General features: G+C 40.8%; 1 protein-coding gene across 1 annotated transcript; it reads left to right on the forward strand.

Moving 5' to 3' along the window:
- The first annotated feature begins 8,321 nt into the window (after positions 1-8,321).
- On the forward strand, positions 8,322-11,254 carry LOC126406401 (fish-egg lectin-like). Its single transcript, XM_050070633.1, has 5 exons — positions 8,322-8,376; positions 9,404-9,640; positions 9,913-10,133; positions 10,261-10,388; positions 10,967-11,254. The coding sequence occupies exons 1-5, from the start codon at positions 8,322-8,324 to the stop codon at positions 11,115-11,117; spliced, it is 792 nt and encodes a 263-aa protein (XP_049926590.1). The 3' UTR covers positions 11,118-11,254.
- The last annotated feature ends 2,717 nt before the right edge of the window (positions 11,255-13,971 follow it).

Below are 13,971 nucleotides of genomic sequence, written 5' to 3' on the forward strand. Positions count from 1 at the left end.
CTCCTCCTCCTTCTCCTCCTCCTCCTCCTCCTCCTCCTCCTCCATCACCTCCACCTCCACAACTTGTGTACAACTCCAATGTGGCAGCCACCCCCCCTCTTACACCTGTGCCTCCACCCTTGTCTGTCACAGAGATGGGGGTGAGGTTGGAGCTGGGAAGACTTTGCGCTGGGAAGGCTGCTGGCCCAGATGGTGTGTGTCCAAGGCTCCTCAAAGACTGTGCTGCCCAACTGTGTCAACCTCTCACAAGATTTTCAACCTCAGTCTACAGTTGGGGCGGGTGCCGGCACTGTGGAAGACTTCCTGTGTTGTGCTGGTACCAAAAATTAAATGTCCAGCTGAACTTAATGACTTCAGACCAGTAGCCGCACTTGGCACATCATGAAGACCTTGGAGTGGTTGATTCTATGCCTACTGAGACTTGAGGTCAAAGACAAACTCGACCCCCTGCAGTTTGCATACAAACAACACATTGGAGTGAACAATGCTGTCCTCTACATGCTTCACTGTGCCCTAGCTCATCTGGAGGAACCTGGCGCTTGAGTGAGAATCATGTTCTTTGATTTTTCAAGCGCATTCAACACCATCCAACCCAACATACTCAAAGACAAGCTCACAGAGATGGCAGTGGACCCTTCCTTTATCTCCTGGATCACAGATTACCTGACAGGAAGGCCATAGTATGTCAGGTTGGGGAACTGTGTTTCTGGGACATTAATGAGCAGCACGGGGGCTCCACAAGGGACTGTCCTGGCTCCATTCCTGTTCACACTGTACACGTCGGACTTCAAATACAACTCTGAGTCCTGCCACATCCATAAATACTCGGACGGCACTGCTATTGTGGCGTGTATCAGGAATGGGCAGGAGTCTGAATATAGGGACCAGATAAAAGCCTTCAGTGACTGGAGTCACAAGAACTGTCTCCTCCTGAACACCTCAAAGACCAAGGAAATGATCATAGATTTCCGCAGGTCCAAGCCCCCTCTTCAGCCAGTGAATACCTGTGGGGTGGACATCGGTGCCAAGCTATAAGTATCTAGGTGTACACTAGAGCATTAACAACTTTGATTTTTTTCAAGTCGACTTATCTGTCAATAAAGTCTAAGTCGAGTTGACAAGTCATTTGATGACGTCATCACATTGACACGGCGGAGGAAAGTGAAGTATCTCCACACATGTGATATGTGTCTGTCACTCGAAGGCCCGAACGCCCGAGTATGTCCGGGCCTTCAGGCGTTTTCTCAGGCCTATCACCTTCTACGTTCTCTGCAGCCATGTCTCTTGTCTTGTTGTGGTCTTGTGTTAATTTCCCCTCTACGCGCCAAGTAACGTTACTGTCCTTTTTATGAAGTGACTATGACTATTGGTTAAGTCAAGGATAAAGTATCAGCGTAAGCCAATCAGAGGCAGCGATTGTATTCCGTACACAAGCACAGAGAGAGAGAGAGAGGGAAAAAACACACGACTAGTGTACACTAGATACTTCTGTAGTAAAATGCTGCAGATGTTTTATCAGTCTGTGGTGGCAAGTGTGTTGTTTTATGCTGCAGTCTGCTGGGGAGGAAGCATCAGACACAAAGATGCAAGGCGGCTGGACAAACTAGTCAAAAGAGCTGGCTCTGTGATTGGAGTCAGGTTGGACACACTGGAGGAGGTGGTGGAGAGATGCACACTGAAGATGTTCGAGGCCATCATGAACAACCCAGATCATCCACTCCACAACACCTTGATGGACCAAAAAAACTCTGGTGGACAGAGAGATACAGAAGATCCTATATACCAACAGCCATCAGGCTTTATATTATATTATTTGACATATAATAGATGAGCTGACAGATAATTGAATTTCCCCTTGGGGATGAATAAAGTTATTCTTATTCTTACATTCCCTCTTTATCTTACTTTATCCCTTCAATACCTATTTATCCCCATTTAGAACACGGCACTCTTAAATACTTGATTCTGATTGGTCAATCAACAAAATTCTGCGGTGTTTATTTCTTGAGGTATCACCGCTGCCCTGCTGCTCCGTTGCTAGGGGCGCCATAGCAATGGCCTAAAGGCCTCTACACATGACCAGCTGTAAAACCGCTTTGCGCTGGCTGTCCCATTGTTTGTCTACGGAGAGGGCGGCAACACCTGACAAAGCAGCACCGCTACCCTTGGCGTCGCGCACCGCTCGGGTTTTCCGCCCGCACCTGGTGGTGAGCGAAGCACGTTGTTCTTATCATGTGAAGGCCGCTTAGACTGAGGAGCAGTCATATTCAACCAGCTGTGTGTCAACGCATTGTGCGCAGATGAACGTTGTTTGACTTCTTCCGCAGCCCCCCAACAGCTGCCAGTCTGGGTGCTGGGAACGGCACGGGGGTGAAGCTAAACACTGTTCATATGCTGTTGCCATGGATACAGAGTACAGACACATTCCTTTTGGGAATTTTGAATCGATAAAACGTGCTTTAATCATTATTTTGTGTCACATCACTGAATGTTTTAGTAGTAAGCCATGTTCTAAGCGGGATAATGTATAGTGAGCCGGTGACAGTTGAAAAATAACTCCCGACAGGGGAATGGAACCCCGACGCGCAGCAGAGGAACGCTCACTATACATTATCCCTTACGTAGCAGGTGGCACCTTGTATGGTAGCCTCGACCAGCAGTAGCCCTATATGAATGTGTGTGACTGGGTGAATGTGCCTCGTAGTGTAAAAAGCGCTCTGAGTGGTCGGATGAATAGAGAGGCGCTGTACAAATGCAGGTCCATTTACCATCATAGTATTTTAAGTATTATTTTGCCTAGTGCTCATTTTTTTAAATTTCATTGCAGTCCTGTAATGTTTTTATTCCCGTGTCAAACACATCAACTACACGGCAATATTGTGTGTATTACTGGACAGGTGTTGCTGCAAACACTGAACACAGCCCATCTGGCCATAAATGTACAATTCTAATTCTACTGTGATGTCTATATCAAATCCACTTAATTACTAAACTGAATAAAATTTACACATCTGTATTTGATGTGACAGTTATTTAGATAGCTATTCTTGCTGTCAGCTCCTCCACATACACACACAAACAGGCTGTCTTTTACAGTGTTGTGCTGCAGTTCAGAGACACAGATGACCAAAACAACACGACCTTGCAGGACCTTTGTATGTCTCAACAGCGGAGCCAATCAGCGAATTCAACTTTTTGGCATCCACATGGCTTTATTGGCAGGGATGCAGACAGTGCGCCGAAAAGCGCAACTCGCTTTTTTCGTGGCCATTTGGGTGACTTGTGTGAATATCTGTGCGGATTATTCTTGCGGAAAAATATAAAAGTTGATTTCATGGGTTCTTATGGAAGTTTGCACACCGGGGCGGAACTTTAGTGCGGTGAAAAAAGTTTCCGCTCAGACTTTGACCCCCCCTCCCCGCGGAATTTGCCGGCAGAACTACAAAGCTGGGCCAATTAAATTGTTTGTTTATAGTCGCGCAGACCCGGGGCGGGAGAGTCCGAAATCCAGTCAGGCAGGACAGTATGGGAGAAAGGTTGATAAACCTCGTTTCACAGCACCCCGTCCTTTTTGATAACAGACAGGATGATTTTATGAACAATGAATTAAAGGACAATGTCTGGCAGTCCATTGGGGAGCGTATCTATGTTTCCAGGGTTCTATGTTTCCCGGGTTCTATGTTCCCCACTTAACCCTGCAAAAAAGGTTATATGTTCCCCGCTCAACCAAGTGGGAAACATAGAACCCTTTTTGGGTGGTAAGCGGGGAACATAGAACCCGGGAAACATAGGGATGACACCGTCCATTGTCCAGCTTGTTGGCTGCGGTGAGAGTGGTAAGTGCTAAAGAAAGTTGATGTTGATGCTTGCTTGCTAGCTCGCTGCTGCTGCTGCTACTACTCTCGTCCATGTTCACCCACACCCGTTCACGCAGCGCGGACTTGGAACACAACAACGCGAAATTCTGCACTGCGTTGGCTGGCTCTTGTTGAACACATAGAAGTTTTTCTTGTTAAATACATTACCATGCTGTTCAAAGTAAAAGAAAGATCCACCAATTACCAGTACATTTTATCTTTTGAAAAGTGCAATGAATGATCCTCCAACGTTTCCTGTATCATGATAAATGTCAAGGTAAATGTCGCCCCCTTGTGGCACTTCAATTTTCCAATTTTCCCCTGCCAATATTGGAGGCAGGCCTGTAGGCCTATTTGCTAATTGAATCCAGAGGAAATATTGGCTAGTATGACCTCATTAGGCAGACTGGGGATGTTTTTTTCAGTATTGAGGAGAGGACATTGTACATTTGAGGACACAATTTACAACTTAAGTCTCTTATTGAGTAGGCCCCTTAGATGTCTTAGAATAGAAGTTTTTCTTGTCAGCACTGCTTCCTTATAGTATCTGTAGGTCTGATGCTGAAATTCAATATAAATGCACCCTTTAAAGCTGATATTTAAAAAAAAATCTTCCCAGGGGAGCATGCCCCCGGACCCCCCTAGGGGGTTCGTAACCTTCTCTCTTTTTTCACCATTTTCTGTTTGCATCCCTGTATCCCTGTATGTACAAAATCTTCAGTAGTAAGCTAACTGTTGGCTCGCTAGCTGGCCGGATAGGTAATGCTAGTCAGTCTTAATAGCTCCTGGAGCTTCTCCTTATTTTCTCTCTACAGTATTATTTATTTACCCCCAGAATTTAATTCAATAAAGAGCTACTGAAATAGAAAAATAAACTAACAAGCTTGCTAATGTCAGTAAGCAAACTTAGCTCAGTCAGACAAAAAGATCATAGTTTATTCAAAATATGTCTTTCGTGTCTTTAGCTCCATAATTGCCTGATAACCATTGCTGTGGATTGATACAAAATAAGCTTTGATAGCCTCCCCCATTTTGGACTCTCCAGCTCTCCATCCCTTCAAGAGTCAGCACGGTCACAGTGGTTTAAGTCTACTATTTGTCAGTGGTCTGAATTCACCCGTCAAAGTTCACCAAAATCGAAGTCTACACATCACATGAAGTTCCATGGTAGTACCAGTCCTGTGTTAATAGGGCTTAGGATATATAGCTTAAACCAATTAGTGATGATAATAAAAACACTATTTTTCTGCACTTAATGGTTTTTGGCAGGTGTCACTCATGGCACTCAGTTAAAACTGAAAGCACAACAACAAAACCAGAGCAGGAAGGTTGTTGGATGTGTGTTTGGATGCCTGTGTGTGGTGAAAAGAGGACTTATGTGTCAGGAGAGGTAAAGCTTCTCATCCCATCTCCTCGAGCTGTACTGAATGTGAAGCTGAGCAAGAGGTAAAACAAATAGGATGGATATAAACTGATGAGAGGGCATTGAAAGGCTTTGATAAATTCACCACAACTAAACATTGCCTTGTCACTTCTCTTTTTTTTAACCTTATGATTTGAAAAGACTTGTTTGTTGTTTTAGGAAACCACTCCCCAAATGTAAGAACAAACTGTACTCATAAATCTGCAGCATGTAATAGGTGACCTGGAATATATCTAGGTAAGATGGCATACTGGTCAAACCCAAAAGATCTTTATCACCAGGTCAAACACTCCACCGTTTGTTGGGAGGATTAATGTTTAAACAATGTATCCTCATACAGTGACTCTCATGACATCTTGCAAAAATGCACACACAACGCTTCGTATGATGTCTAACAAATTAGCGCCCCACAAATGACATTAAGGTAAATTTACATAGGTTAGGCTTAGGCGAGTAAAGTTACAGTGGTTAGGTTTAGAAAATCTGCTGACCATCTACCTTAAAATGACTCAAAGTTCACTTGTGTTTCACACGGTTCTTAACACCGGTCTACTCAGGGAAAGATCTGAGAGAATGTTCTGTGTTTTGTGATCCATCTATTTCCTTCTTTACTCCTGTCGGTGCACTTGTCATATGATTGCAGCCTACCCAAAGATGGGATATAGATTAAATAATGGCTCATTATTCCTTGGATACGTCTGAATTTTTTCATTACATTTTTTAGGTTTACGTATGAACAGAGAACAGCCTGTTTTAAGCCAAGCTTTGAATACAAGTGTGGATACTGAACCATTACAGATTATAGTGGCATGTATTCGCAAAGTGAAAATATGTTGAGTTTGTGAGATATCTGAGGAAATACACACCAGCTAATATGTCAAACGTTAGCGAGTTACTGATGATTCTGCAAGGTAATCATAACCTGTTAAAATGACAGGTCATAAAAAAAGGAGATGGTGATCCCATTCCCCTCCTGTAATGACAGACAATTAAGGTGTAATTTGCTGTGTCCGCCCCATTAACTTCAATATAAGTGGCACCAATGTAGAATTTGAATGCTGTCACTGACGTCATGACCTTTCCTTCTTTTATACTTTCTTTGACATTTATCAGGAACAGCTGAACAAAAAGACAGTCTTTAAATAAAATGGAATGTGTAACTACTTTTTAATTTGTGTATAATTACAGTGTCCTCTTTAAAAATTGTTGGCCAAACCCCTGAACATATACCTAAGGGTTCTTGTTCTAGGGCAAGTGCTTTAATTGGTTAGCTAGACATGTTCTTCCTTTCATTATTAATTATCCTGATTAAACATTGAGCATAACTAAACTATGGTAAATGCATGTTCTTTGTCTTTGGGTGGAAACCACCCACACCCAGCGTAAACAAAGCATCACACTGCACTCACTAGAAAAGGTGTGAGTCTGCCAATTACCCCCACTGGTTATTTCCTACCCAAGGAGGCATTAGCAGAAGCCTTTTTTTTGTTTCTTTGAGGGGATTCCAAATGAAATATCAAAAAGTTAAAACCACCACAGGTTGTAAGCGTTTGTCACCACAAAAATGGAAGAAAATATATCTTTATCAAAAAAAATGTTTAGCAGCAGATTTCTTTAATGTATATCTGAAGCTAATGTTTTTAAAGAGAAGTTTTGCTGACATTTTGGACAATACATTTATTCAAATTCTTGCAGAATTTTAGATGAAAAGATTGATACTACTCTCATGTGCATGCCAAATACTGTAGCCTGTAGTTGGAGCTAGTGGCTGGTTAGCTCAGCTTAGCACAAAGACTGGAAATGGGGAAACAGCTAGCCTTGCTCTGCCTAAAAGTAACAAAATCCGCCTGCCCAAACTTCTAAAATCACTTTTTGACATTATATATTGTTTGTTTAAGTCTTTGCTAGTTGTCTTGAAACTTCGTGAGGACAAGATTCCAGAAAGTTAGTGCTCCAGGCCAAGAAATGGGATGCATTTGGAAATACTCTCTTGGACAGAGCAGCAGAGTGCCAAGTGGAGTGAATGTGTGATTAGCTTAATGGTTCGTTAATTCAGTCTTTCATTTCTTCAAACAACGGCACTTTGGTTTAGTGTAGAGGATCAGATTGCAATTACAAAAGCACCCATAGTCTGGCAGTACCCCCGAAAAAAACAAAACTTAACATTTTTTTTTACACTTTGGTTTTCATACAGATTAGACAAACCCTCTAACCTTCTAAACAGTCAGCTTTAGCACTGCTGGTATGTGGATTTGCTTATCTTTGGACAGAACCCGGTCACCTGTTTGCCACCTCAGTTAAGCTCAACTAAACTAAGCTAATAAAATATCTGTTTGAGGTCCAAGTAAGTCAAATTAAGCAAAGATTTAATGTAAATAAACACTGTAAATAAAGTAAAATGTACATTAAGTACATTTTATTTATTTACTTTGTAGGGTTTGGAATGCAAGACCTTGACTTGTAATAGAGTATTTTTTTATTGTAGTATTGCTACTTTTACTCCAGTAAAGGGAGATAGTGATTCTTCCAACAATGTCAGTTGTGTACATTTTAAAAATAACATACGCCTGCTTGATATTAGATTAGTTAGGTTATTAGTTATGATATCATTTAACATTTTGCTTATTCCCTGGGTTTGGGTCGACAGTTTGACTTCCTGACAAGATTTGCGATGGCTTCACATGTTGTAACTAGCACAAAAAACAAATGCATCCTCCCATCTCATTTGTGCTCTGCATGTCCGGGGTCAACACCCTTCTTTTTTTTCCTTGGTCATAATGACCTGAAAGAAAGCTGTCATACCGGGTGCATATTTGAAACGTAGGTAACAGTAAATACATTTAATTAAAAAATTGCCACCCAGCTTCCCCGAACAGCCTGCACAACCAGCTCTGGCTGTAATTAAGCACATTGGTCAGACCCATGGATCTAGAGTATAAAAGCCAGACAGACCAGATGGGATGCAGGTCAGCAGCACCCCACAGATACAGACATACATCCAGAAGTGCACTGCTGACTACAGACTCCCAAACAGCGACAACATGAAAGCTATTGCAGCCATCTTGCTGGTGCTGTGTCACTTGGCCGTTAGTCATGGTAAGTCACTGTCTTATTACATTTTTATTACAAAATTAATTGTTGAAGCAGATTAATGTGAAATAAATTCAGACTTTTTATAAATTTAATGGATATGTATTTCTCACTCCCATTGATAGGTAATGGAGCTCAGATGCAAATCAGGCCAAATATAGGTAAGAGGGCAGTCCACTGGCTGTTCACAATAAGTGTCTAAAGAACAGCTTAAGTTAACTGTTGAAGCAGTTTAGTGGAAATAAGACCAGACTTTCTTATTTCAAAGGATATGTCTTTCTCCCTTATTTTAATAGGGACTGTGACACCAGGATTGAGAAGAGGAAGACCTGCGCGGCCAGCTGTGCGGCCAATTGTGCGACAAACAGGTATGAGTGCAATCCACTGACTGTATACATAAGTGTCTAAAAGAACAGCTGAGCTAGGTAATGTCTTGTTAGTATTTATATAGCACGAAATTAACTTGCTTGTCTTTGTCTGGATCATTGTGTAATTGATTTGGTTTGTAAATCTGAATTTCCTGTATGTGACCGTTTGTAAAGTGGACATCGGCCTCAAAAGTTTTTAAGTTTTTGAAATGCTGAATGGTGTAGGCACTAATGCCAAACACCAGATAAGCACCAACTTCACAAACTAACTCGATTAGGTTCATTTTGTCTACTCAGTTAAATAGTATAAAGGTTTTAATCTCTTTGTCTGAAAAAAGAAAAACCTCTATACTAACTTCACAAACTGAAATGAGTGGCAAGCTATCAAAGTCCTATGACCATTTTTTATCTCCTAATTTGTAAGGATGACTATCATTAAACAACTTCGGTATATTGTTCCTTTTCCTCCATTAAGTCTCTTTATGTGGACATTTGTCTTTCACACATACTTTATATGTTTTTGTGATGAAAGATTGACAGGTGACAAATAACCGGTGACAGACAATGGCAGCTAATGTAGCTATGTACACTATTCTCCAAAGATGGTTTTACTGCCCCAGAATGCTCCATGATTCCAATTCCCTCTAATGATTTTGTCTTCACAGCCTGGAACTGCGATGAGGGTCCGCGGCTGTATAATGCTCGACAGCTTGACGCTGGACAGGGAAAAGTAGTCGCACTAGACAGGAACAATTATCCATATTTCCTGATTGGATCATCTTGGCGGCGACTGAGCTCAATCAGATTCAGACATCTCTCAGTGGGACCTGCAGGACTTTGGGGAAGTAGCACATCAAACATCGTCTACAAATACGTTGCTGGCAACTTTGTACAATCCCGTGGTAACTATCATTATTATTTCTTCCACATGAATAAATAAAGTCCATATCGGTTTGCCTAGTGATCATTAGGCTACTCCTTTGTTAAGTTTACAGTTTAATATCATAGCACTGATACAGTACAGTGCTCCTACTACATAGAAAGATCCCCACGTGACAGACTTATTTTGTTTGCAACACACATTTTCCGCCTTTACAGGGCACACAGTGTATAAAAGGCTAAACAGTAGCAAGTGTTTGCTGACTAAATGACCTGTACCTCTCTGTGTCTTCAGGTACGTCTATGAAGCAGGTGGATGCTGGAGGTGATGATCAACTTGTGGGAGTTACTACCTCCAACCAAGCCTACTGTCTGAGATGTAGCTCAGCTTTGACCTACCGTGGAGCGGGCTCCCTGGGGTGGAACTATCTGTCAAGAAGTCTGAAGTACTACACCTGCAGCCCAAAGAACGGATGCTGGGGAGTGGACACGAGTAACCGCGTCTACTTCACACGGGTTGGTCACTGCAACACTTCTGACCTCTCATGTCTTTAACTCTTGGTGGTGTTAGTGTTACTATTAGGTCACATGAACCATACTCACTCACTGATCATGACGACTCAATGTATTCCTCTGACGACAGACACTAAACTCTGTAAACTGTGGCGCCTCCGGCTGGACACAAGTGGCAGGGCAACGCATGAGCATGGTTGAAGTGGGGACTGACGGAAGGGTTTTTGGATTGACCCCAGGCGGTGATGTCTACCAAAGGTAAGCCAGTGCTTAATTAGTCTGGTAATAACATTTATGAGGAGGATTTTTTATAGACACAACAGGGTTACAACCTGAAGCATCCACAACATTTTAGTATGTATATTACATACAGTAAGAGCAGTACTCCTAATGAAAATATAGTAATCATTATCATATCAGTTATACTTAATACTTTAACTAATAATAATACTAATACTTTAAATAATACTTTAATAATAGGTGAGTTTGAAAATTTGATCTTCACTTATTGTATCTACCTCAATCAGTGTAATTCTTAAAATGCCTGGAGTGCAGTGGCAAATAACATGCCTCAATAATTCATCCAACTTTATTGCTTCCACCTGTGATATAAGGTATAGGTGTAAAAGTTTGGCCTCTGATAACAGCACTTAGTTTTTCTATATTCATAAATATATACACTAATATCAAATCTTAACCAAAAGCACATTTTCTGTAAAGGGCAAAAGCTAAAATAATCACACAGACAAACCTTCATAAGCTCCTGTGGAAAGTTCCTGCAGATGGAAACAGAATTAAGATGATGGTTTTACAGATTTCTGCTTCTCTCTCAACAGAGCTGGCATCTACACTGGTCGCCCATATCCTGGCACATCTTGGGTCCGTGTCCCAATGTGCATGAGAGTTCGCCACCTGAGCTACGACCTGAACAATCTCTGGGTTGTTAGCAACTCTGGTTTGATCCTGAAGTGCACAGGCAGATACTAAGTGCTACCTATCTCTGTTCATCATGGAAGATTTGATTTTTTTCAGGGACAGGAAACTCTTTAAGTGGTATTTCGGCTGTCATCCCTATGAAGCTCTATCCTTTCTTCTGATTATTCAGTATACAGTACGCAATAAATAAATCAGTAGCATTTTATCTTTTCTAAATGTCAAAGATATGGCATTACAATTCATTCATCTTCTTGTTATTAGGCTGCTACTTATTTTGGCAACAGTGAAAATCAAGACTATGAAAAGTATTGATTCTTAGATGCAATGTGAGCCTTTCTTAAATGAGTGTTCATCAGACCCTATCAATTGTGTTTTTGAGTAAATCTCTTTAGATACTGTAAATAACATTTGGAAGAAAAATATTTTTATTTAAATGTATTGGACTGCGAAACATAAATATTAAATAAAAAGAACAAATGAGCAGAGTAAGAGTAGCCTAATGCAGTAACAATATACCTTGAGGCCGTATAATCATCTTTAAGAACCTCAGGCATGTTTAACCTCCACCTGTCATACTTTCTACTATATTAATAAATGATCATTGAAGCAATTTCATCTGACTTGTGTCATGCTGCATACAAAATGTCCATGCTTTTGTGAATGTGTGGAGAAAAAATACACAAAGTTATTCCAAACATGTTCAAAATGGAGAGACTGCTGAAAATCTTGCATTATTGGGCCAATGTATGTGTTTTTTACTGAATGTGTATGAATAAGTATTTTGGGGTCCCAGGTCATCTTTCTAGACTTGCAATTTTGCCTTGGTGTCAGTCATAATAAGAGGTTAGCTCTGGAGTTTTCAGTGACAGTACACTTATTTTAGAGCTATGGGTTTAAACACAAGTTATTGTAAAAGGAGAAATATCAAATATAATACAAAGGCCACACTATGCAGGATCACTGGACATCAGTCGACCATTCACTAAACTCCTCCGCAAAACAGCAACTGTCCAATCATAGCGATCAAACATACCTAGTCATGGCGGGCCTGTCAAGCATTCGATGTCTTCACATGTGAAGCTGTGGACATGGGGCTCAGGTAAGAGTGATAGCCTACTCCATATATAAAGTTTATGAAGTTTGAAAGGTGGTGTCTTTATTTAGCCTTTACAAAAGTGGTGTGTGAGGAGCTGATAACTGTGATTGCAGTAATATGATTACTGTGTATATATCTGCTCCAATGTGAACTGCAAACGTGTGGCAAACAAACTTATGACCTACATTTGTAACCAAGAAAATACATCACTAACTAAATTTTTTACAGGCTTACTGGTTACGGTAATAAAAGGTTTCGTCATGACCACCGCATCCACTCTGTAGGCTAGTATCTCCCCACTTTGGAGAATGTAGCTCTGTCTTGGGCAACATGACAGAGCTGCTAATGTTAGCTTAAACTCTGACAGTGTCCACAGCCAGCTTTCACAAACACATTAGTTAGTGTCCTTATCCAAGAAGTCTTTTCTATTGTGACAGTAAATTATTTTTGAAAATAATGAGTATGTGATCAACGGACCCAGATTAGGATGAGATTTTGTGTAATTTGTTTTCATCTCAGTGGTACAACACAAGCTGTTGTGGCTGATGGCTTTCAGTCCAGCTTTTACAAAAGCGTGTCACAGGGTTCTATTCTGGGGCTACTTTTATTCACAATATTTATAAATGAATTGAGTGTTCAAGTTAGAAACAGCGGAATTCATCTGTATGCAGACGATGCCATTTTATTTGCAACAGCGCCCTCTGTTGCCAAGGCAGTCAACAACTTGCATCTTAATTTCTGTGTTGTGTAGCAAACTTTAATTGAGCTTAAATTACTGTTAAACTCAGATCAAATGAAATGCACGCTGTTCTCTAGAAAACCGAAAAACAGTTCAAATGAAGTGAATATTGACAAAAACATTTAAGAGTGCTGCACTAGTTCAAGACACTAGGTGTAGGTAAATTGTAAAAAAAAAAAAATATTCAGGTGCTCATCAAGAATAGGGACATGGGAATAAAAACTAATGACTGTCCCAGTTTACTCCGTGTAGAAGTCCATGGTGTGTGCTGGCAGTCTAAAAAAACATCCAAGGCACTCTGATTATAATTATCTTTTTTTCATGTAGGATAGACCAATGCATTTTGACTTGAGACAGTCTTCATCAGGGTATAAAATGTATTGGAACAGGTGCATTTTAAGGTAAGTGGCAAAATAAGTTAAACAGCTAGATGACCTATAGACATCTTTCTTTTTGATTTGTTTTTAACAATTATCTATCAGCCCTGCTAGTGTGATGTGTTTGTGTTTACCTCGACTGTAAACCATACCAGTGGTGAATGACAGACTGTAGACAAAGCAGACGGAAATACTGTATGGCTTTCTACATGCTGAACACATGAAGTAATCTTAAAGTTATATTCCCTTCATCTACACCGCGGCCTCTCTGCTGTTGTCTGACTTCACTCTGCCGTGTGTGTACTGTGGGGTGGAGGTCAGCCCTGACATGCAGACAGCAGGAGAGAGGCTGCAGTATGATGATACATGAAACTTAAACATTAAAAATAACAATAAAAGAGCTGATAACATCAGAGCTTATTAATACTTCCGTCTTGATTGAATTTTGTATTGTGGCTGCTCTGACCTGTTAACATGGGTGCCAACAACAAACACTGCAGATACCTCAATGCTCACGCAGAAAGTGTGGCCTTGGTGTAATTAGCTAGCTCTGTCAAAGACCCATTGTTTAAAAAATATTTACCTGTTAACTGCAGCTAATTAGTGTTTTTACTCTTTCCGTTCAAATAAGAAAAGAAGGTCAGAATTTTTTAATTACAGTTTATCTCTTTTCAAAATGATTGGCCTAACCCC

This window comes from Epinephelus moara, chromosome 2 (genome assembly GCF_006386435.1).
Source record: "Epinephelus moara isolate mb chromosome 2, YSFRI_EMoa_1.0, whole genome shotgun sequence".
In the NCBI taxonomy this organism is placed as follows: Eukaryota; Metazoa; Chordata; class Actinopteri; order Perciformes; family Serranidae; genus Epinephelus; species Epinephelus moara.